At 44.1% G+C, this 23,973-nt stretch overlaps 1 protein-coding gene and 1 long non-coding RNA gene across 2 annotated transcripts; both read right to left on the reverse strand.

Moving 5' to 3' along the window:
• Positions 1-845: 845 nt before the first annotated feature.
• LOC307162351 (leucine-rich repeat-containing protein 52) lies at positions 846-9,692 on the reverse strand. The gene is made up of 2 exons (XM_079877599.1): positions 9,010-9,692; positions 846-1,210 (listed from the first exon to the last, which is right to left on the reverse strand). Exons 1-2 carry the CDS (start codon positions 9,623-9,625, stop codon positions 924-926), a joined length of 903 nt encoding a protein of 300 aa, XP_079733725.1. The 5' UTR covers positions 9,626-9,692; the 3' UTR covers positions 846-923.
• A 1,787-nt stretch (positions 9,693-11,479) lies between these two features.
• Positions 11,480-23,844, reverse strand: LOC307161364. Its single transcript, XR_013821714.1, has 3 exons — positions 23,789-23,844; positions 17,371-17,440; positions 11,480-11,851 (listed from the first exon to the last, which is right to left on the reverse strand). It is a non-coding gene; the product is annotated as an uncharacterized lncRNA (long non-coding RNA).
• Between the last annotated feature and the right edge of the window lie 129 nt (positions 23,845-23,973).

The following is a 23,973-nucleotide window of genomic DNA, read 5'->3' on the forward strand; positions in this document are numbered from 1 at the left end:
TCAAAAACATCATACAGCTCATGAAACATTCACAGATCATTGAAAATGGCACTTCATTTTTTACTGCATATTATTACAATTAAAATGAGCCCAGAATTAACATAATCTATTGCTTTTATGACAAGATATTCTTCATGGAGAAACAATTGCCCATGAGGGGGCGTCAAAGACTGTACAAAAAGGCTATCTCTGTTCCAAATGCTGTAACTTTTGATTCCTTTATCCCCCCCCATTTCCCATTCATTTCCTATGGTCGTGCATTTTTGCATGAAGGAAGCTAAGTGTGACTTTTTTTTTTACGACCCTGTAACATATCTGAATCATCTCCTTGATTTTTTTGTGTGTTCACATAGGTAATATAACAAAAGTCACCAAGTTTCATCCCCCTCTGATGAAACAAAAAAATGTAAAAATTCAAAACGTAAACGTTTTCGTGCATTTTTGCACGAAGAAGCCCAGAGGGCTAATTATCTACAACAAAATAGAGAAAGCTTTTTTCAGATAACTAAACAAATTTTTAATTTCTACAATACTAATTTCTCATTAGAGCTGAAATGAAATGTTAAAAAAAGTTCAAAAACATTTACACACAAATTGACCACCATCCGCAACTTTTAGACGCCATTTTATTTTTTAGCTCTCCTGTCACGGAATCGAAAGCACAGAATTTTGGGATATCAAAGGCAATGAAGGATACATCTATGCTGCCTTCAGAAATCCAGGAGATGAAGGTATTTCAGTAGACAGGATGACGGATGTGCCTTGATGCCTTCCTTTTCTACTTTTACTTCAGCTTTCACACACAGCCCTATGTCAACTGGCTCATAATCATGAGCAAAACTTTCTGTCATAATGTTCCCAGTCAACACTCGTGACAAGACCGGACTCATGTTTATGCTAGTTCAGGTATTTCTCAAGTCCCCTTAACCACTTTTCCCTGTTATGCCACCTTTATTTTCCCCTTCGTTCGCTTCAACATTTGGTCTAGCCTTCCTCCATCTGACACAGCGTTGGCAGAGCACTATCACCATGCCGGCGACCCAAGCCAGTACAATGCCTACTCCAAAAATGACAAAACCAATGGCCACAAAGAACAGGTAGTCCTGGTGACCCAGTCCTGGATGGCAATGTCTTCTCAGCCAAAGGCCCAACCCCGAGAGATGCTGCCCCCGTAAGAATGAAGGACCTTCACACACTGTCTGTGCCTCTTCTAGTCACATAAAACACAAGATAAAAAAAAGATTCCATTAACTCCATAAACATTTGTATTGTTGGTATATATTTAGCAACTTAATAAACATGACAGTCTAACATGATAACCACAGACACAAAATTGCACAAATAAGATTTTGTCAGAAGTAAAACAATTTTAGAAGTATGGCATTGTTGGGAGCACACTACTTCAAAGACTATAGAATAACACTAACACAAGACGCGTCATTCGTATAGTTTTGAATGGGGAAAAGTGCAACGCTCAATATGGCGGATTAAGTCCCACCTTCTAAATAAGAGCCAATCGCCGATTAATAAAGTCATCGCATCACTGCAGCTGCCGTTAAATGCTCTGGTTCCCATATAAACAGTCAGATGCGCGATTCCACGAGATGGTCCTCACTGCAGAACACGAAATCCAGGGGGACCTTACATACTCACACCTTACATATACCTAAACCTACCCTTCTCCACCCCATGATCCCTAAACCCACCAATCTCCACCCCTTAAATCTGGATCCAACTCCGCCCCCTGGATCTCGTGTACTGAAATGAGGTGCTACTGGATTCCACTGCGCATTAGCTCGATCCAACCTGAAAAATGTCATTTTCTGTCATGACCCGAGCATGTAGAAACAAAATTTATGATACAGTTGTTGTCAGATTTCATTGGTGATTTCAAATATGCAATTCAATCGTAAGCTTGGCGAACAGTTTTGGAATATATGATGTTTCCCCATTCAAAGAGATGCACTTGCATGCCGGAAAGGCATTTCAAAGATGGCCACCGAGTGAACTGACTTGTCTTAAAGGGACTTTGACTACTTTTATAGTATGCATACTATGCACAAAACAAGCATTTTCTTCATGTTTAAAACACCAAGATACATTTCCTAAAATGTGCAGTGTAAATCTAGAGCACACACCTAGAATACTGTCATGGTTCTGTAACTTCAGTCTGGTCTATTCTTAGTTTTGTGACAGAGCCCTGACACTATCTTTGTGTGAGTGTGCGGCTTCGAGTGTCCGCGTGCTTTGTTTCATGTGCGGAGCATGGTGCTCAGATCCCAGCACTCCTGTCTAGTCTCCCATGCGCTCTTGTCTTGTGTGGTTTTTAGAGCGCCTGCCTGGTATGTTTTCGTTTGCCAGGCGTTCTTGTGTCATGTTTGTCTCCTGTCTATTGTCTTAACTCCGTCCTTCTTATGAAAATCTGATTATTGGTTATTTGCCCCACCTGTTCTTCCTCATTACCCTCCTAATGTGCTCTCCTATTTATTCTCTCTGTGTTTTCTGTCCTGTGTTTTCTTCACTGTCATACTCCATGTGTGCTATCCTGTTCCCAGCCTTGCCTTGTCCTGTGCCCAGCCATGTGCTCAAGCCCTACTCTACCTTGGTGTTTTTCTCCTACGGGGTAGTTTCAGTTTATCTTTTGTTTCATTTTCTAAACTTCATGTGACGAACTCTGCTGAGACTGGTTTCTCCCAAGGTTTTCTCCCATTACCTGATGGAGTTTTGGTTTGCTTAGTTTGGGACACTTAAAGGAACCGTATGTAAGAAATGTATTTCAATTAATCATAAAATGGCCCTGATATGTCACTAGACATTAAGAAATCATGTTCATTTCAAATACTTATATCACTGACAACAGTAGTCCGGCCAGGATATTGTCATTTAAATGTGAAGTTGCAGCCCTCAACTGATGTTGATGTTGTTGTGTTTTGGCCTGATGCTCCACCCTCCACCTATCTACCAATCACAAAGTCAGTAGTGTTTCAGCATCCGGGTTGCCAGCTCTGCTCTAGTTACCACAACTGCAGCTACAAACGTTCCTGCTGGATCCTGCAGCCTATCTGGCAACCTCGAGTCAGGGGGAGGGGGAGGGGATACACCGCTCTACAGTAATTTGAAAGTGATTGCAGTACCAGTTTTGGCCACAATCTTACATACGGTTCCTTTAATATTCAACAAAATTATTGATCTGCCTGCATTGACACCATTATGAGAACTGAACTGAGCTGGACGATGACATCACGATTTTCCAGATTGACTATATATATATAAATGAACAAAATTAATAACTTTTTAAATTAATAACAACAATGAACCATCACTGAACTTACTTAAACTGGACTATGATGCTATTTTCTTCTATGCTATGTATCTGCTGTACAGGCGAAAAACAAACTTTGTTTCAATATTTTACAGTTATCACTGTAAAGCTGTTTTGAAATGTAAGCCCACGCTCAATCGGCCCAATGGAGGCATCCGGTCAGCGGGGAAGGTCTTTTCTCGTGGCAAAGTATTTTTGATTAAATGCAATACATCATACCGATTTCAGAATCAGTTCAAAGATAATAGATACAAAACATCAAATGTTGTGGAATAAAGAGAAGAGATGCAAACCCGACATTAGGAAATACATGATGCTGAGAGTCCCGGTGGCTCTCTGCATCACGGGCGATGTAAGACTTGAGAAATTAGATGAGGAACGCCCACTCCCTGAGAGGACAAAGGACTTTTCTGGAAATTAATTTGAACTCTCTCAATCATCATTCGAGATGCAAGTCTCACCTAAGCAATCCTAATCTACATTTCTTCCCCTCTTCCCCCACTCCCCCTCTGTCATGCTGAGATCACATGAAAATCACGCAAAAATCCATATGGTTTAATGTGAATGATTATCATCGAGTATTATACATGTTTTGTATAATTTGAAATGTCTCACTGTGACTGGTCCAAAGGTCTCATTCCCAAATAAGTAAAACAAAAGGTATATAAGGTTTTTAAGAGTTTAGAGATAACTGGCACACAAAGGAAGGTCTCTAGGAAAATGGTCTTCTACACCCAAAAGGTGTCAACTCTGAATGTAAATTCCCATTGTTAGCAGATGTTTCCATGTGAAATAAGTTTCTGTCTATATAATGAAATGCAGCTAGAGGATCAGGGCGATTCTGTAACCCAGATCAGCCCGTGATGCGAAGTGCAAGCAAAACACTTCACATCATGTATTTTACAATGTGCATCTTCTCTCTTTATTCCAGAGGATTTGATGTTTTGTATCTATTATCTTTGAACTGATTCTGAAATTGGCATGAAAACATTCGCTCACATTTAATGATGCACAGATATCATTAAAACCTTTTCATTTATGGAGTCAGATAAAATAACGAGAAAATACATATGAGAAAATGTATTTAATTTAATCGTTCGTTTAATTTCATTAATGTATTTCATACTTTGCCACGAGAAAAGACAGTAACACGCAGAGACCTTCCCCGCTGACCGGATGCCTAGATTGGGCCGATTGAGCGCGGGCTTACAGAAACAATCTGTATTGCAAAAAACGCTATATAAATAAAGGTGACTTGACCAATGAGAACATAACACATGAAGCAAGGAGTCACATGAGGGCAAGGGAATCACATAACAAACCAGGAAACATGACCATGACTAAACTTCAAAATAAAAGACCTGAAAACAAGAACATGAACAAAACCAACCGTGACACATCTCTTCTCTGATGGTGTAAGCACATCTAGATCCAAAGGCAGCATCCGATAGAACGGGTGAAGGTATTAAGTTATTATTAAGTGTGTAAAATTCGACAATAAAGACTTCCACATATGATACAACTGTGCATCCTATCCCATCATATCTCCTCAGGAATCTTCCTCACTCCTCCTTTCTCGCTTCCTAATGGTGCAGTTATAGAAATAAGATGTTCTTCAAGATGGCTAACTTTAAACGGTTTCCGGGTCACAGGCTAGAGCAGTGGTTCTCAACTCCAGTCCTCGGGACCAGCTGCTCTGCACATTTTGTATGTCTCCCTTATTTAACACACCTGAATCAGATCATCAGCTCGTTAAGAGAGACTCCATGAACTGAACTGAGTGTGTCAGATAAGAGAGACATACAAAATGTGCAGAGCAACGGGTCCCGAGGACTGGAGTTGAGAACCACTGGGCTAGAGGACAGAGGAGCGAGGAAACGAGGAAGCATCTATTTGAGTATTGAGAAGCACCCTTGACCATAGCAGCGCTCACTGTTCCCTTCTCCCTAAATTGTTATATTTGAAAGCACTAAACTGAGTGATAAATGTCTGCTGTGATGTTTAATGGCTGGGCACAGGTTTGGTGGTATGGGTAGGTTTAAGGTTGGGTTAAAAGATAAGGGAAGAGTCAATAGTGTAATTACATGCAGGTATTTTAAAATACAAGTCAGTTCCATGCACTATACATGAGATTTAATGTCTTCCTTTAAGGTTAACTTCATGAGTAGCACTGGAAATGAGCAATGCCGATTTAGGTGTAAATTAAAGCAGTGCCTTTTGGCATCCTTTCATACATGGATATTATGTTACCGTACACACTGACACACTGAATAATTCAAACCCATGGTTGGCCTCTGCTCTGGCTGAGTCATTTAGTCTTTGTACTTATGCTTTTGTAAGGAGACACGTCGTCTTCTGCTCCAATTCTCTCTTTATTTTACCTTCATTATAACTTCATTGTCAAATAGTAGTGATTTCCCTCCTTAACAAACACCACTAATAAATGAGGAATATGAGGAAAGAAATGCAAGAGGAATATAATGTACCTCCTTACAGTAATCTCACCATTTTCCACTGTCTCCATCCTTGCAATTACTTTCTCCTTAGTTATGGTGACTGAATACCCACAACTCATCTGATGTGCAGTACTTGTATGGTCTGTCTCTTCCTTTATCTTTCTCTCATCCAATACCCTTTGTACTTGCCCATATTTTCTTATCCTCACTCTTTGAATATGTCTTCAAAGCTTTTCACTTTCATTGAAATAAATATTCAAATAGTTGATATGCTTATGTAACGAGCCCTTTAAGATAAAAAGCTCAATATTGACTCTTGAGCCAATGTGCATTGACAGCTGTATGTATAATAATGCTACCTATGCCTGGTAGGCGCACCCCATGCTTTGAGAACAACTGAGTTTACGTTACAATGGCCCCTATGAATAAGCCCCTACAAAGCCAGTAAAAGGTAAAAAATAGGCCAGCATATATGGGGCTAGAGAAGCTTACAGCAGAGGGAGAGATTTTGTTTGTGAATAGTTGCATGTTCATTTTAATTCAAAATAATTAGCAGCACTTGAGGGAATACATCTGTGCCAATTAAAAGCAGGAGATGTCTCTGTATTATTCCTCACACTATGTGTGTTTGTGTATGTCTGAGTGTTCAGTGTGGCTTTGACACTAGAGGCACTTAGCCTAAACATAACTGGATATAACTGGACTCTATGAACATTCCAAAAAGATGAATTTGAAGATTAGCTTAAACAATGATCTGCAGATAAAGTATAGAATGTATGTATATACACTGCATATACTATATATATATATGCACAGATGTGTGTGTGTGTGTGTGTGTGTATATATATATATGTCTAAATATGTCTATCTCTATGTCTCTATCTAGTCATCCATCCATCCTCTAAGCATCACATTCTTGCGTATCAATCAGATGGCCTTTACAAATCCATTGCCAGCTGTTAGTCTATTTTCCACTCTTCATCAAGCCCTGAAGACAGAACAGCACTGGTGAGGCATTTATTGTTAGCAGTGTGCTACTGTGCCCTAAATCTAAAATAGTGTCCAATAACAAGCAAGAATTACAAACATTAACAAATAGCAGATTAGTACATCATGGTGTAGAAATGTCATGGAACTTTTTTTTTTCTTGTGGTCAACTGATAATCCACACATATGGAAAGTTGGCACAAAATCTATATGTCAGGAACCAGTGTTGGGGTAACACATTATAAGTAGCGCAAGTTACGTAATCAGACAAATTTTTCAAGTAACTAAAGTAATGATTTACTTTTAAATGTGCAACAAACGTTGTGTGTGCTTGTTTGATGGTTACAAGCAAGCCCAGGTGAGAAAAAGTAACGCAAAAGTGACGTAATTACTTTAATTAAATCTGCAGTCCGTAGTTTTTCCTCTTTATCGCCATCTCTGTTCGAAATCTGCAATTGCAGTTATTCGCGGAATTATCAACTTTATGTGGGTTGTGCCTCGGCACGGCACAGCGCGGATGAATCCAATGTTTTGAGGAGAATGTGCGGCTGTCAGTCGCCGCCGGTGTGGATACTGTCATTCGCAATCACAGATTAAATAAAATTACTTTTTGGAAGTATGACCAACATAAGAATTTTCACCAGAAAATGTAATCTGAACAAGTAACATCCACTTTTGTTCTGACAAACTAAGGGAACAAAAGCATTGCAGTAAATTGCGCTGATTAAATCTAACGATCGCTTATCATATCACGTCAAACCGTGCAAATTATACTTTGTTCTCAAATTGTTAATGTTAACAACATCAGCATTGCGTGACTACATTTAATGCCCTTCCGAAATGATCCTTGTTTTCGCATGGGCCTGGTTGCAGTCTCTTTTTTTCTGTAGCCACTGCTTGTCTTCTGAAGTCTTTCGCGTTTTACAACGGCTGAATCTCCAGTTGTCACTGGTGATTGTCGTTTGAACCTTTCTGGATCTTCCATCAAATTATTAAGTTTAATTATATCAAGTGCTGTGAGAAAAGGCTATAAATCTCCACCTCCAACATCCTCACACGCAATATAGCCTTCTAGCCGAGACTCCTTCTATATGTGTACAGATGTGAGGTAATGATGCAAAGACATGCTAGAATTTCCCACAGAAATCCACCAGTACCACTGTAATTAAAAACATTATTACAAGCTTACTGTTTTGAATCGAGCTAAACAGATCGTTTTGAACACTGGCTGGTTATGTACTTGCTTTTTAACCCAAAAAAGTTACGGACTGCAGCTTTAAGTAATGCAATTAGTTACTTTTTTGGGAGTAACTCAATATAGTAATATTAAAAGTAACTTTCCCCAACACTGTCCGTAACTAAGTTTTTAAGAAATATTTGCTGGATTAAAAGGTATCAGCTAGCCGTACAGCAATTCATTTTAAATCAAGTGCCCAAACTATAAAATCTGCCAAGTGCATATATCTCAAATTCAGCAGATTAATCAGCCTGGATGATTTATCCATCTATAACTACATATAATATATTTGAATGTAGGAGACTGAGGAGTGTTTTAACAGGCGATGAGTTTTAACATCATAAATTAACTACAGGGCTGACATGACCACTGCTTTCCTGGGTGACAGTATTATAAATCTGTGTGTGACTAACACTCACACACACACACACACATAATGCACATAATCAGTGAGTAATAGATGCTAAAACAAAACCAAGTTCAAGCACTGCCCATCTCCCTGAATAAATCGGATACAAATCTGTTAAGTTTTATATAATGTTGTTATAGTAATCTATTCTTGAGCAACACTATTAAATAAAGGGTAACACTTTACAATAAGGTTCATTAGTTAACATTGGTTAACTACATTAGTTAGCTGCACTTACACCGCATTTATAAATCTTTTTTAATGTTTCTTTTTTAATTTCAACATTTACTAATACTTTATTCAAATCTTGTTAACATTAGTTAATGCACAGTGAACTAACATCAATAAACAATGAAGAGCTGTATTTTTATTAACCAACGTTTACAAAGATTAACAAATACAGTAACAAATGTTTTGCTCATGGTTAGTTCATGGTAGTTAATTTAATATATTAACTAATGTTATCGAATTAACCTTATTTAAAGTGCTACCAAATAAAGTTATTTAAAATAAAATGTGAAAATTTAAAATCCAATGTGCCTAAACAGGCAAAACGACAAACCCTAGACCCAAACTGTAACCTAAGTCTATAGTCTACCTTGAAATTTAACGGTGTCCGTCTGCATCCATAAGCAGAGCTCTTCCGTGTCGCAGGCGCACAGCCACGGGTTCCCGCTCAGCCCGAGAGACCTGAGCCCGCCGAGTGCCATGAGGGAGCTCACATTGAGTCTGCTCAGGTTGTTCCTGCTGATGTCCAGCACCTGAAGAGCACTAGCGTGCGAGAATGCATGAGGGTGAAATTCTGACAGCCGGGGGTTATCCGTCAGTCTCAACATCACCAAGCTCTCCAGCGCTCTGAAGGTCTGCTCTTCAATTTTACCGAAGGAATTGAAGGACAGGTCCAGATATGCCAACTTCCTCAGGTTTCCAAACGTGGATTCTGATATGTGTGTGAGAGAGTTATTGCTGCAGTCCAGATACATAAGGTCTGACAGGAAATTGAGCTCGAGCGCAGGTAAATCAGAGATTCGGTTGTTGGACAGGATAAGCTGGCGGGTGGTCAGCGGGAGTCTTGTTGGGAATCTGCGGAGATCTTGTTCAGCGCACTGGACAACATGCTGGTCATCACACACACAGCGCTCTGGGCAGCCAGAAGGGATCGAGGACACTGCATGCACTAAAAGCACAAGCAATATCTGGGTTCGGATACGCATGCTGTGGCTGCGAGCTTCATGAAGCCTTCCCAGGTTATGGATACGCCAAAGAACCTCCACAGAGAAAACAAGACCCACTAATGTCTCCCTAGAGTATGCGAGTAAGAAAGAGAGTGAGTGAGAAAGAGAGTGAGTGAGAGAGAGAGTGAGCGAGAGAGAGAGTGAGTGAGAGCTCTGTGGCTGCGCTTCTTCCTTTCATCGCTGTAGGACTGTCGTATTCCTGATGTGTTTGTATGTAATTATGTGTAGATGATGAAAACAGTTTAATATGTGTCAGGAGTTCTAAGGCAAGTATTAATTTCAGGAGTTTTTGTCACATTTTTGGGTTTATTTAGTCATGTTTAGAGGTTGTTTTTGTCCTGCTTTTCTGTTCAGTGAATGTTTGAGTGTCTTTGTTAATCTTCTAGTCGGTTGATCAGTTCTCTGTTCCCTACCTGTTTGTCTCCTTGGTTACTAATTAATTAGGTTCCTTGTTTTCAGGTGTGTCGTTAATTAGTCTCATTAGTTCCTCTTGTTTTCCTGTGTATTTGAGCCCTGTGTTTTGTCCTGTTCAGTTGTCTGTCGTCGTTAATGTTAAGCTGGTTGTTCTGCCTCGTTTCTTAGTCTCCCGAGCATTTCTGAAAATGACAGGATTAAGTCTTAAAATGGGCTCCATATTCTTCATTAAAACAAACGATTTCATGCCTTTTTTCTTCTGATGTTGCGGCGAAACATAACATGGATATATTTTTGTGAGATTCATCCAACAACAATACTTTTTAGGAAATAATAATAAAATTTTTGGTCAATGGTCAAATGAGTCCATGGCAACAAAGTTCAAAGGTGTCCATGGCAACAAACAAGGGAACAGAGGAGCCGGGAAACATGAGGTGAACAAAGCAACAATGGAAATACAGAACTTCAAGATAAAAGTCCATTACAACTAAGGCTTGCACAGACTAGATGAGTAGTCGAGAGATTGACTACTTCAACCGTCCGAGCTGTCGGAAACAATCGACTACTCGAGCGTGCATGCCATCAACCATAAATGAATTCAAAATGGCGATCGTCACTAACAGACACCACACATCAGATGTGTGGAAGTATTTCATCAAGGATAACAAAAATCCCATAATTTGCCAAGTCTGTAAGGGGCAGTTCACAAACGTCTAAAAACGCGTGGCTGCACTGCTTTCTCCTTCTTTCCACAAGTGTTTGCACTCCCATGGCGTCTGTCATTGCTATGCAACCATGAACTGCGCTCTCCATGATGACGAGGAAGTATCAGCAAAGGATTCATTGATTTCTAGCCCTTGCATTAGCTTTACTACTAGATATATTTATGGAGATGAGAAATAAAAACCCGCCCTGTACAGCTATGATCAGCTGTTCGGCCGAGCTTTTGATGTTGTTACGGAAATACCGAAGCTGATCGCTTGGTTTTGGTCACATGACCTGCGCTGCGCTTGCAGCATTCTGAAAAGTTGAGATGTTCTCATCTCAACTTTGAAATAAAGTTAAAAGCCTACATTTGAAATAACAAACTTGAGCGCGCAAAAGACGTGATATGTGAATGGCCCCTAAAAGCGGACATTGAATCTGAAATGAAAGGCAAGAACGGCTATTCATTTGACTTTACTCTGTTACATGAAAATTAAAATATGTAATGTCATAATTATAATGTTATAATGAGAGTTTACTTATGTTGCATTAGGCTATAAATCAATAAACATTTATTGATAAGAACTATTTCATGTCTTTTCATTTACAGTTGCATGAACCACAAGTAGTCGAGTAACTCGAGTATTGTTTTGATAAGAAATCAACTAGCAGAAATCAGTAGTTGTGCAACTCCTAATGACAACTGATACAAGAGACACAGATAGGGATTGTGACATAGCTCCCCTCCTAAGGAACGGCTTCCAGACACTCCTAACATGCAGTGCAGGAGAGTGGGGGAGCAAAGACAGATCAGGGGGAAGGAAGGAGGGCCAGATCCATGGAGTGGAGGAAGGACAGGAGACAGAGGTAGTGCAGGTAGCCAGGGTGGCGCAGACTGGATAGAAGACCTCCTCAGCAGAGCTTGAGACCACCACAGCTGAGTTGACGGGACTGAAGACCTCCATGGCGGTGCAGAAGGCCACAGCAGAGTTAATGGAGCTGAAGACTTCCTGGCTAGAGCAGACTGAGCTGGTGACCATCTCAACAGAGCAGAGGCAGGGCAGGCAGGACCCTCATGGATGGTACCTGAGGAAATAACAGAACACTCAAAGAGTTCAGAACTGGCATTCACTTTCGGAACAGGACTGGTAGGGCATTCGGAAATGACATCCAGAGTCATAGCAGGACTGGCAGGATACTCAGAAACGACATCCACAGTCATAACCGGACTAGCAAGGCATGACCGTCATAACAGGACAGACTGGAGTCGACACAGGACTGTGTTCAGGGGTTGGAGCGGGTTCTTGACTAAACACTGGAGCGAACTCATAGACTGGAGTGGGCTCTGGAGCTGATTCATAGACTGAAACAGGCTCTTGAGTTGACTCATGTACTGGAGCAGGCTCTGGAGTGGATTCATGGACTGGAGTGGGCTCTGGAGCTGATTCATAGACTGAAACAGGCTCTTGAGTTGACTCATGTACTGGAGCAGGCTCTGGAGTGGATTCATGGACTGGAGAGGGCTCTGGAGTTGACTCATGTACTGGAGTTGACTGCACACTTAATAAATAAACTACAGCTGGTCCAAAATGCAGCAGCTAGAGTTCTTACTAGAACCAGGAAGTATGACCATATTAGCCCGGTTCTATCAACACTGCATTGGCTGCCTATTAAACATAGTATACATTTTTAAATATTGCTGATTACTTGCAAAGCACTAAATGGTTTAGCTCCCCAGTAGTTGAGCGAGCTCTTAATGCATCATAGTGCCTGACGTCTACTGCGATCTCAAAATTCTGGCCAGTTGATAATACCTAGAATTTCAAAATCGACTGCTGGCGGTAGATCCTTTTCCTAATTAGCCCCAAAACTTTGGAACAGTCTTCCTAACATTGTCTGGGAAGCAGACACACTCTGTCAGTTCAAAGCTAGACTAAAGACACATCTCTTTGACTTAGCATACACATAACACATTATAGACTTTTATAATTCAGTCCTGAAGTGTCCATTAGTCCCTCCCCTGTGAAGGCCCCCTTCTCCTTCCCTTTACCTCTGTACAGATGAAACGTTGTCAAAATAGTTCCGGCTCTGGAGTTGACTCGTGGACTAAAGAGGGCTCTGGAGTTGACTCGTGTACTTGAGCAGGCTCTGGAGCGGAATCATGGACTGGAACAGGTTCTGGAGCTGGTACCACTGCCTCGATGAGAGCCTTGTCAGTGTGTGTGTGTGTAGCCCAAACACACAAAATGGACACTGCCATAACAGGGAGCACTGAAGATAGAGGTACAGCCTCTGAGACTGACAGCGCTGCAGGTGACAGGCTTGAGGGTTCAGGCCTTGGGATGCCAGCCACTCTTGCTGAAATTAGCCTCAGGAGATCAGCCTCAGATGCCCTTGAAATGCCTGGGTGTCTTCAAGTGCGATGTTCATGACGACCGAGAACACTGGTGTGGCATCCGTGAAGGCTGAAGATTTTGCCGTGACATTTATGACGGCTAGAAGCTCTGTTAAGGTGACCATGTTGTGAAGAGGCTCTGGCGTAGAAGTCCCTACAAACACTAGGCTCGCGACCCTCAGTGTACAGCATGCTGCAATCCATGGTCGGTCAAGCTCTGTAGCCAAATGCTGAGCAGAAACAATGAACTAATGAGTTACCATGGAAACTGATAAGTAGATGGGTGTGGTCAAATGTGTGTCCATGGCAACAAACAGGGGAACAGAGCAGCAGGGAAACACGATCTGAACAAAGCAACAATGGAAACACAAAACTTAAAAATAAGAGTTTATGACAACAGACACAGGAGACACAGTCAGGGATCATACCAGATTGATTACTTTGAATTCTGTTTATAGTGTAAATATATACTGAATATGCATGCATACTGTTTATACAGTATTTGTACATGTCAAAACCACACATACATGACAAACTGTTCTATTAAAAGGAACCCCGACTAGTGCGGTATGTTGGCCTTATAAGATTAACGTGGTGATACAAAAACACTCCAAATGTTTTTGTTTTTATTAAAAAAAGCCGAAAACCCGTTCACTCGTAGGCCGCCATAGTTATTTACGTCTCAATGCATTCTGGGTAGTGACAGGTTGTAGCCGGTTGTAACCTAGCCGTTGTAGCAGCTTCGTTTATTGTTTTTCCAAGGTACCGGCTAGCTAGCTAAGTTTTGACAGTAGTGGAGATGAACACGTCTGCCGTTCAGCCTTTTCAGTTTGAACCCGAGTGCATCGTAGGCTTAAATCAGGAGAATAACGCGGAAGATGATAGGCCTGCTCAAGATCCGTCTGCGTTGCTGCATCGGTCATACTTGGAGAACACTGTAGGCCTACAGTTATGGATTCATTAACAGCATCTGGTGGATTGTCGGTTACCTCCATGATCGGCGTAGTGTCCGATGATTCGTCTTCCACAACTGTAACTGTAGGAGCGGGTTGTTTACATCCTAGCAGAAGAGTGTCCAGAGTCTCTTGCCTTTGACATTTGTTAGCGCGGCTTTCACTCGCTATGCGCGGACGTTTAGGCTCCTTGTGGGGGAAAATTGAAGGCACGGCATTTGGTTTTAGTCTTCGCTTGTAACCAGCTGCACCTGTGAGCTCTTTTAGCCGACTAAATGCCTCAAATGCATCAGGGCTGAAGTGACGGGAACACAGCCTTGGGTCTTTATGGAGTTGTACTCGTCCACAAGCAACTTCCCACTCTTTTCTTATTTTCTTCTCCTTTGGAAAGCAGTGGAGGCTTACATCACTCCCCTTGTTGCCTTTGGACTGGAAATTACAACCAAACGCTGCACAATGTGGCATTATATTCACTTTTAGGATGTAGCTACAGTTAAATTTAGCGCCATTAGCTCACCTCTCTCTGTTCTGAACACAACCGACACAACCTATACACGTCATCGACCCAGAATGCATTGCGCTAGCAAAAATAATGGCTGCCTTCGTAGTTCAAATTCTGTAAAACACTGTGAGGATTTTTTAAATAACGAAAATATTTTATGTATTTCTAACTATGTATTTAGGAGAGAGCAATTGTACCATATTTAGGCCTATGTGTCTTAATAGTCTGGGTTCTTTAAGTCACTGACACACCTGCAATTCAAATCTTCTGCATGTCTCAACTTTTAGATGGCATTTAAAATGATTCAACTAATGACACAAATGGCTCATTAAGTCTTTGAACTTTTTTGTGACACATTTGCTCACTTTTATAATTCATGAATCACCACTGCAACAAGGAATTAACGAATTAAACACATTTTGTGTGATTAAATAGTAAGTAAAGCTGTGAGGTTCTTCATTCTCCTCAGTGTTGCTCACATTGCACTGATCTATGAGGTTCATCCATATACAGTGGATAGGCCTGCAGTTCCAGGCCAAATCTAAAAATGGTGAGGAGTAAGAAAGTAATGTTCTAACCCTTTCCCTCGTTGCTGTAACATTATACAAAAACAACAACAACAACAACAACAACAACAATAAAAAAACAGTTTGAACATGAGCATTACTGCAATGCTCTTCTGGCTGGACTTCCATCGTGTGCAATCAAAATTCTACAAATGATTCAGAACGCCGCAGCACGTCTTGCCTTCATCGAGTCCAAACGGGCCCACGTCACACCTCTCTTCATCTCTCTGCACTGGCTACCACTCGCTGCTCGCATCAAGTTCAAGGCATTGACGCTTGCTTACAGATCTATCACAGGCTCAGCTCCCTCCTATTTCCACTCACTCCTACGAGTCTACATCCCTACCAGAAGCCTACGATCGGTCAACGAGCGACGTCTCGTGGCACCATCACAGAGAGCCACAAAATCACTCTCCAGAACATTTTCGTTCACTGTTCCTTGCTGGTGGAACGATCTCCCCGCTTTCATCCGGAATGCAAATCCCTGACAATACTCAGAACACAGCTGAAAACATGTCTCTTATGTGAGCACTTAACCCCATAAAAAAAAATCTATGCTTTCACTTTCCTTTAATCCCTCCCTATTCTAGCTTATGCTAAGCAATGTCTTAAACTGTATTTGAACACTTCTTGTGTTAGTTTGCCTCTTCACGATGAATCGCTTGCTGCATTCCTCATTTGTAAGTCGCTTTGGATAAAAGCGTCTGCAAAATGAATAAATATAAATACATTTGTACAACCATACAGAACAAATGTCACATAAAAATTATAATAATAATAAAGGTAACACTTTAGAATACTGTTGTGGGGATATTTGTTTTGAAACACACTGTATTAACAATTAACCATTTGTGTTTTTCTTTTCTCTTCTAATCAAGTTATCTCCTCTTTAATGCAAGTCAGCTTTAAGTCAACTGTATAATATTGTAGTTTTCATTGAAGGGGTTTGTTAGTCTTTGAGCCTCCTACTGAGAGTTGAACTATGTGTGAATGTTTACATAGTCTTAGTTCTCGTGACTGTGTGTGTTGTTTATACAATTTGGGGAATACCGTTATCTCCAGTTGGGGGTAATGCCTCTATTGTCTTTTGCCTCTATTGTCTTTAGATGATTCGATCTAGTGGTCATCCCTAAGGCTGTGTGTAAGGTCAGCACCTTTAAGGACTGCCCACTGAATGCCTATTAAGATACCATTTAAAGTTATGTTAGTTAGACTTGATGACTGCAGCTACGACAGCTCGTGTTCTCAATAAAGAATCCTGCTGAAGAAATAACCAAGTCTCCTGGTCTTCGATTCTGAGTTTCCTACACTGTTCTGTCATTAATGAATAACTACACAGGAACAAATGAGTAAAGCATTATTAACACTCTAGTAACTACTATTTACTAACAAGAAATTCTAATCAATGAATTAGTAAGTAATATCGCTCAGTTGAATAAGTGTGTATAATATTGTGTATCGCAAAAATTATAAAAAAAAATTTCCAGTCTCGGCAAGTATCCTAGTAAATATATGTCGTAAGTGAATGTAAAAACAGTAAACAGTAAAAACCTGTTAATTGGTTAACAGTAAGTTTCCTTACTAAATATAGAAAATGTATTGGATCTAATCCTACATTTACAGTAAAATACTGTTAAATAAAATACTGTTAAATTTACAATTTTTTGTTAAAAAAAAAAAAAAAAGTCATTGTATAATTTACAGTGAAAAAAAAAATTACATTCCCAGAATTCCCTGCGTGACACTTCACATGTATTTTCATTGAAATAACCATGTTTCTTAATTATTGTATTGTACATTAGGGTTTTCTGTTATAGCTGATGTTAAATAAATGTTTATTGCATTACTTTTCTGTCATGTGTGTTACCATGAGCGTGTTTAGTGTGAAGGACGCTGTGCACCTTCAATATTTCCTGCTGTGATTGGCATTCCTTAGAATCCGCTGCAGGGAGTTTGCACTGAACTGGTTTGAGGGGAAAAACACACATGAGTATCATGTGTCTGTCAATAGGAGGAAACCACACCCTGTTTTGGAGATCTCTCCAGGCTGCAGCTAAACGTTGTCGCCTGTTTTTAATACATCGTTGTCGTGTAAACATAGGCTACCCCTAAATAGTGAGTAAAGCAACCTCCAACAAAATGTCCTCCGTCCACAGAAGGTGGAGCTTCTTTCGCTGATGCAACCTCACCTGTGTTGTTTTCAGCAGAGGTTCTTCATTCTCCTCAGTGTCGCTCACATTATGATGACATCCCATTGCACTGAAATTAAATAAAACACCTGATTCAGCTCATCTGCTTCTTAGTGCGTTGAATAGACATCTAGACATTCAGGGAGGTCGGTCATGAGGACTGAGAAACACTTTATTAATGTATATCATGGTAAAACCATCTGATAGACTATAGCAAGACAACATAGGCTGTTTTTTAAAGGTATTTTTGAGAAAATGTTCTTGGGACACTTCTTTGACATTATGTATCTTGTATTGTTTTTTTAACCACTCAATTTCTGTGCTCAGTATTGTTGTCGATTTCAGGTTCTCTTACGAGAGGTTCTCTCGTATTGCGTAAGAAGCTTACGCTACGGGTAAAGTCATCTTTTCTCGAGATATGAAGCCAAAAAATTATCCTTAATTTAATATCTTGTCAACGCAGTGCGGCAGCAAGCAGACCTAGAGCAAGCGAAGTCGCGTGCTCATTGGCTGCTCTGCGGCAACTGCAGCAGCCTATCGCTGAAACCTTAGCGTGACGTCACGCCCAATGAGCGCGCTCACGCGTCACAGCCCATGTGAGGAGGCGTGGCTTTAGCTTATAAAAGAAGGTTCAGAGGCTGCTATTCTCTGATTTTTGTCTCTTCAGCGACGCACTACGCATCGCTGGACTCTGAGGAAGCCGCCGTTGAAACAAGCGCCTTGCAAGCCGAGGATTACCTGAGGAAGCCGGTCGTCTTCGCCGCCTTCAGCTATCCCTGCCTGCTTCGCTATCCGGCGATTATATCCTTTTACATTGCATCATGCCTAACTGCATTTCCTGCAAAGCTCCGCTCAGCGAAAGAGACCGCCATGTGATCTGCGTTCTCTGCCTGGGTCGTGACCACGCAGCCCTCGCTCTCTCCGCGGGCGGCTGTGAATTATGCGAAGAACTGCCGATGTCGACCCTGCGGGCTCGACTCGCCTCGTTCGACGCTCTCGCTGTCTCACCGTCTGCCTCCACCGGGCCGCGCAAGAAGAAGCGCCGCTCTCAGAGGCCACCGGAACCCGCGGCAGCTGCTGAGTGCTCGCCGGAGCCCCTCCCTCGAGCCTCGCTATCTCCCTCTCCCCTTCCCGACGCGCAGCGGCCGGCCTTCGCCCGCACTGCCGTCGCCCTAGGGGATGAAGCGGACGACGCCGCTTTATCAGACAGCTGTTCTCTTATGGCTTCGGACAGCGAGGCATGGTCGGGGTCTCACCGCTCCGCCTCCTCGACACAGGAGTCTAGCAAGTCCCGCGCCAGTGTCGACGCGGAACTCCTCCGCCTCCTCACCAAAGCGGTCGACCAGCTGGGACTGGACTGGTCCCCACCCAAGGCCCCCGCGCCTAACAGGCTCGACGGGTGTTTTCTGCCTAGCCGCCGCCAAGCGCCCGCCTCTAGGTCAGCACCCTTCCTGCCTGAGCTCCACTCTGAGCTCGCTAAATCGTGGAACGCCCCATTCTCCGCGAGACTCCGCTCACCGGCCTCCGCGACCCTCTCCCAAGTGGACGGGGCCGCCGAGAAGGGATATACACAGATCCCTCCGGTCGAAGAAGCCGTGGCAACGCACCTTTGCCCGCCATCCGCTAGATGGCGCTCAAAGTCTGCCCTGCCGTCAAAAGCCTGCAGGACCACCTCAGCCCTCGTCGGCCGCGCTTTCGCTGCCGCCGGCCAGGCCGCTTCCGCCCTGCACTCCATGGCTGTGCTCCAGATCCTCCAAGCCGATCTCCTCCGTGATCTGGACGAGAGAGGCCCGGATCAGGACACTCTGACACGTGCTCACCACTACACACAAACACAGTTTCCCCGGTAACGCTCACAGAGCGCACTCTCATAAAGCGGGCAAGCGCCGCTCGAGTGCTAAGTGTAGAAAATGTGCCCACAAATCTGTGCCCACACCTACACGCTGCACGCTCTGTCACTCAGTTATCCCGGGATGCAGATCTTCTAAAGCTCCCCAGCACTGGCCGTGTTGTGTATGTAAGCCCCGCGCCCGCTCACGAGCGCGCGCACTTACAATCAGGCACGTTTACCCCCATGCCGCTCTCGCGCCACGGGCTCCCAGCTTCAAAATGTGCCCCGTCCACAGTGATCGAGCCATTGAATGCTGCACAGCCAGTCCCCGCTGTCTGCGAGCCCCCGTATTCGAGCACCGGCGACGCGCGCAATGCGCGCGTCCCCCTATCTTCTCTGATACAGGTTCCCCATCCCGCACAGCGCGGCGATCTGAACCCAGAGACCATTCGACCCCTAGCGAGATGTGCCAGCGCATGGCAAGCTATCCAGGGCGTGTCAGAATGGGTGCTGAATACCATAAAGCACGGCTATTCGCTTCAATTCGCTCGCCGTCCGCCTCGCTTTCTAGCGCGAACCGAGACGAGTGTGAACACAGAAGTGGCTCATCTGCTTCGGGCAGAAATAGCAAAGCTGTTGCACAAGGGGGCTATAGAACAAGTGCATCCTTCTCTGAGCGAGTCGGGCTTCTACAGCCGTTATTTCCTCGTACCCAAGAAGGACGGGACGCTGAGACCCATTTTAGATCTGAGACACTTGAACAGAGCCCTCATGAGACGGCCGTTCAAAATGATTACAACCAGACAAATCCTCGCGCAAATTCGCCAGGGAGACTGGTTTATCTCTCTCGATCTGAAGGATGCATACTTCCAGATCCAGATAATTCCCCGTCACAGGCCATTCTTGAGATTCGCCTTCGACGGCCGGGTATATCAGTACACCGTCCTGCCGTTCGGTCTATCTTTGGCACCCCGTACATTCACGAAGTGCATGGACGCGGCTCTCGTTCCCCTGAGAACTCAGGGGATACGGGTACTGAACTATCTGGACGACTGGCTAATTCTAGCGCATTCAGAGTCAGAGCTTTTGTCTCACAGGACAGCGCTTCTCGGCCATCTGGAAAATTTGGGTCTCTCGGTCAATTGGGCCAAGAGCTCATTACTGCCCCGCCAGTTTATCTCGTTCCTCGGAATAGAACTGGATTCGGTGGCTATGACGGCCAGACTGTCAGAGCAGCGCGCGCGCCGCATTCGACACCTAGCCGCATCTTTCCAGACGGGCAACCAGACTCCGCTGAGAACATTCCAGCGAGTTTTGGGGCACATGGCCTCAGCGGCTGCAGTGCTTCAGCTGGGCTTACTGCGCATGCGCCCGCTTCAACGCTGGCTAAGAGCGCGAGTGCCTCACCGAGCCTGGACGGCCGGCAGCTTACGAGTCAGAGTGAGTCAGGGCTGTGTCTCAGCCCTTCGACCCTGGCTGGCAGCCGAATGGTATCGCACTGGGGTGACGATGGGAGTTGTCTCACGCCGGAAAGTTATCTCGACAGACGCGTCCAATGGAGGTTGGGGAGCGCTTTTCGAGGGCAGACCGGTCTATGGCCGCTGGTCAGACCAGGAGTGTCGCCTTCATATAAACTGTCTAGAGATGCTGGCGGTCGAGAATGCGCTCAAGCACTTCCTCCCATACCTGCAAGGCCACCATGTACTGGTCCGCACAGACAACATGTCAGTGGTAGCCTATGTGAACCGCCAGGGCGGTCTCAGATCCAAGATGCTCTGCACCCTGGCGGAACGCCTCCTAGTGTGGGCTCAGCACTCACTGCGCTCACTGAGAGCCGCGCACGTGCCGGGTCGCCTGAACGATGGTCCAGACAGACTGTCCAGGGACAATGTTCCCCCGGGAGAGTGGTCCTTGCATCCCCAAACAGTCCAGTTACTGTGGCGCCGTTTCGGCAGAGCGAAAGTCGACCTCTTTGCGTCACAAGACAACGCGCAATGCCCAAAGTTCTTTTCAAAGAACGAGGACGCGCTGGCCCAGAACTGGCCCAGCGGCCCGCTTTACTCTTTTCCCCCGGTCTCCCTGCTGCCGCAGGTTATCGAGAGATTCAGGGAAGCGCGCCACACGGTGCTCCTCATAGCCCCGTATTGGGAGAATCAAACATGGTTCCCGGATCTAATACGGCTGGCGGACACAGCCCCCTGGCCGTTACCGGTGAGGAGAGACCTTCTCTCTCAAGCCCACGGCTCGATTTTGCACCCCCATCCAGAGCGCTGGTCTCTGCATGCGTGGGTCATCAACGGTTACCCGTTGACTTGCCAACAGGGGTTGTGAACACGATCACACAGTCTAGAGCCCCCTCTACGAGGCGGCTCTATGCTTCAAAATGGTCTGTGTTTAGTAAATGGTGCACCGCCAAAGGGCTGGATCCACTAACATGTGGGGTATCGCAGGTGCTGTGCTTCCTCCAAGAGCTGTTGGACGCGGGCAGGTCCCCCTCCACGCTCAAAGTTTATGTTGCGGCCATCTCAGCTTTTGCCGACTCGGCGCTGGGCCGCGCATTAGGGAGGAACGAGTTCATCATCCGCTTCCTCAGGGGAGCGAGGAGATTGAACCCGCCGCGACCCCCGTCGGTTCCTATTTGGGATCTTTCCCTGGTCTTAGAGGCCATGAAAGCGCATCCCTTTGAACCCATGGAAACAGTGGATATGAAATATCTCACGCTAAAAACCGTTTTTCTGATAGCACTGTCGTCAGTTAAACGCGTGGGTGACCTTCACGCGCTGTCAGTTAACGCTGCATGCCTCGAGTTTGGACCTAATGACTCTAAAGTCATCCTCAAACCGAGACACGGTTATGTCCCCAAAAGTCTGGGCACACCGTTCAGAGCGCAGGTCATTTCTCTCTCCGCTTTGCCGCCATCCGGCAGCGAGATCGATGGTAAACTCCTTTGCCCTGTCAGAGCGCTTAGGAATTATACTACACGCTCCGCCGCTGTCAGGCGCTCGGAGCAGCTTTTCGTTTCGTTTGGTGGGCGCACCAAAGGTCTCGCCGCCTCGAAACACAGCCTGTCCAGGTGGATAGTGGACGCGATTGCAGCCGCTTATGCGTCTAAAAATTTGCAGTGCCCGCTGGGTATCAGAGCCCACTCCACCAGAGGCATGGCCTCTTTATGGGCTTGGTCTAGTGGAATTTCCATTCATGACATTTGTACAGCGGCAGGCTGGGCCTCCCCCTCTACATTTGTGAGATTTTACAATCTGGAAGTTCCTGCCCTGCAGGCTAAACTCTTATCTGTCTAAGTCCCGCGTAGCCAGCCCACTCTGTGTGCAGACTACTGCTGTGTGATTTAGCTCTCCTGGTTGAGCTCAATTCTGGGGTTGTTAGTCAGACCGGCCACGCCGCTCTGAGCCCCTTATGTGTGTGCTTATGTACTGCGCTAGCCATTCTTGGCCGCCCGGTTCCCTGTTATAGTGTTCCCCGGGTTTCTCCCTGGGACTCATTCAGTGGATGCGGGACGCGCACGGCGTTGACAAGGGAAGTTCCCGTAGCGTAAGCTTCTTACGCAATACGAGAGAACCTCTCGTAAGAGAACGTACTCGGTTACCTAACGTAACCTCTGTTCTCTCTAGAGAGGGAACGAGTATTGCGTAAACCGCCGTGCTCGCGCCACGAGCTCACTCGCTTCAGCGACAAAAACCAGAGAATAGCAGCCTCTGAACCTTCTTTTATAAGCTAAAGCCACGCCTCCTCACATGGGCTGTGACGCGTGAGCGCGCCCAGCGCGCTCATTGGGCGTGACGTCACGCTAAGGTTTCAGCGATAGGCTGCTGCAGTTGCCGCAGAGCAGCCAATGAGCACGCGACTTCGCTTGCTCTAGGTCTGCTTGCTGCCGCACTGCGTTGACAAGATATTAAATTAAGGATAATTTTTTGGCTTCATATCTCGAGAAAAGATGACTTTACCCGTAGCGTAAGCTTCTTACGCAATACTCGTTCCCTCTCTAGAGAGAACAGAGGTTACGTTAGGTAACCGAGTACGTTTTCTTTGTAAGAATATTTGATCCCCACAGGTTTGCATACACAAGTTTTCCAGTTTTGTTCTTACGTTTTTACATGCTTATTTTGACAATCGTGTATTCAATCTAATTACAGCTACTCTTTTGCTTTTGTATTTTTAAAAAAATAAATAAAGTAGGTTAGCTTAAATGTAGCAAACATGTCTTGCAGCGTAGCTCTTCTCTTAAGCTAATTTTTGAGAAGTAGTTGTTTGTATTTTAGCTAGCTACATTTTTGAGTAGCTTGCTTAAAACTAATGTCATCTTGTGACACTAGCTAATTTTTAATTTAATGATCTGCAAGTTCAAAATTCAGTTCAGCATGATCCTTTTCCTGGAGGCCCCATAACAATACACATTTACGGCTGCGTCCCAAATCACATACTGTAGCCTACTCTCTTGGGTAGGTTCTTATTTTTAATAATTACTTCCCGGCCGCTAAAAAAAGTATGTTCTATATAGTATATGAATGTGTGTGGTATGAATGTAATCTAGACATACATTCGCCAGGTTGTCCGTTTCATATGACCTACCAGCATCAGTTACGTCGCTTCACTGCCGTTCATAAATCCTCTCCTCTGGCCTCATGGGATAGTAAAGTGTTCATCATAAACACACTTCTCACTGGAAGAAGTTGGTCATCCGGTACTTTTTGCCTACTCTTTTAGGAGTAGACCTACTCTGAATTTGGACATAGCCTACTTCTTTTGCCTATACA

This window comes from Squalius cephalus (assembly GCF_949319135.1).
Source record: "Squalius cephalus genome assembly, chromosome: 7".
NCBI classification, from domain to species: domain Eukaryota; kingdom Metazoa; phylum Chordata; class Actinopteri; order Cypriniformes; family Leuciscidae; genus Squalius; species Squalius cephalus.

What these genes read in the sequence shown, in the direction of transcription:
- LOC307162351 (XM_079877599.1), bottom strand. Translation starts at nt 9,625, where the DNA reads ATGCGTATCCGAACCCAGATATTGCTTGTGCTTTTAGTGCATGCAGTG. An exon ending in GGACACCGTTAAATTTCAAG is followed by an intron (nt 1,211 to 9,009) that starts GTAGACTATAGA and finishes TTATGTGACTAG; the next exon opens with AAGAGGCACAGACAGTGTGT.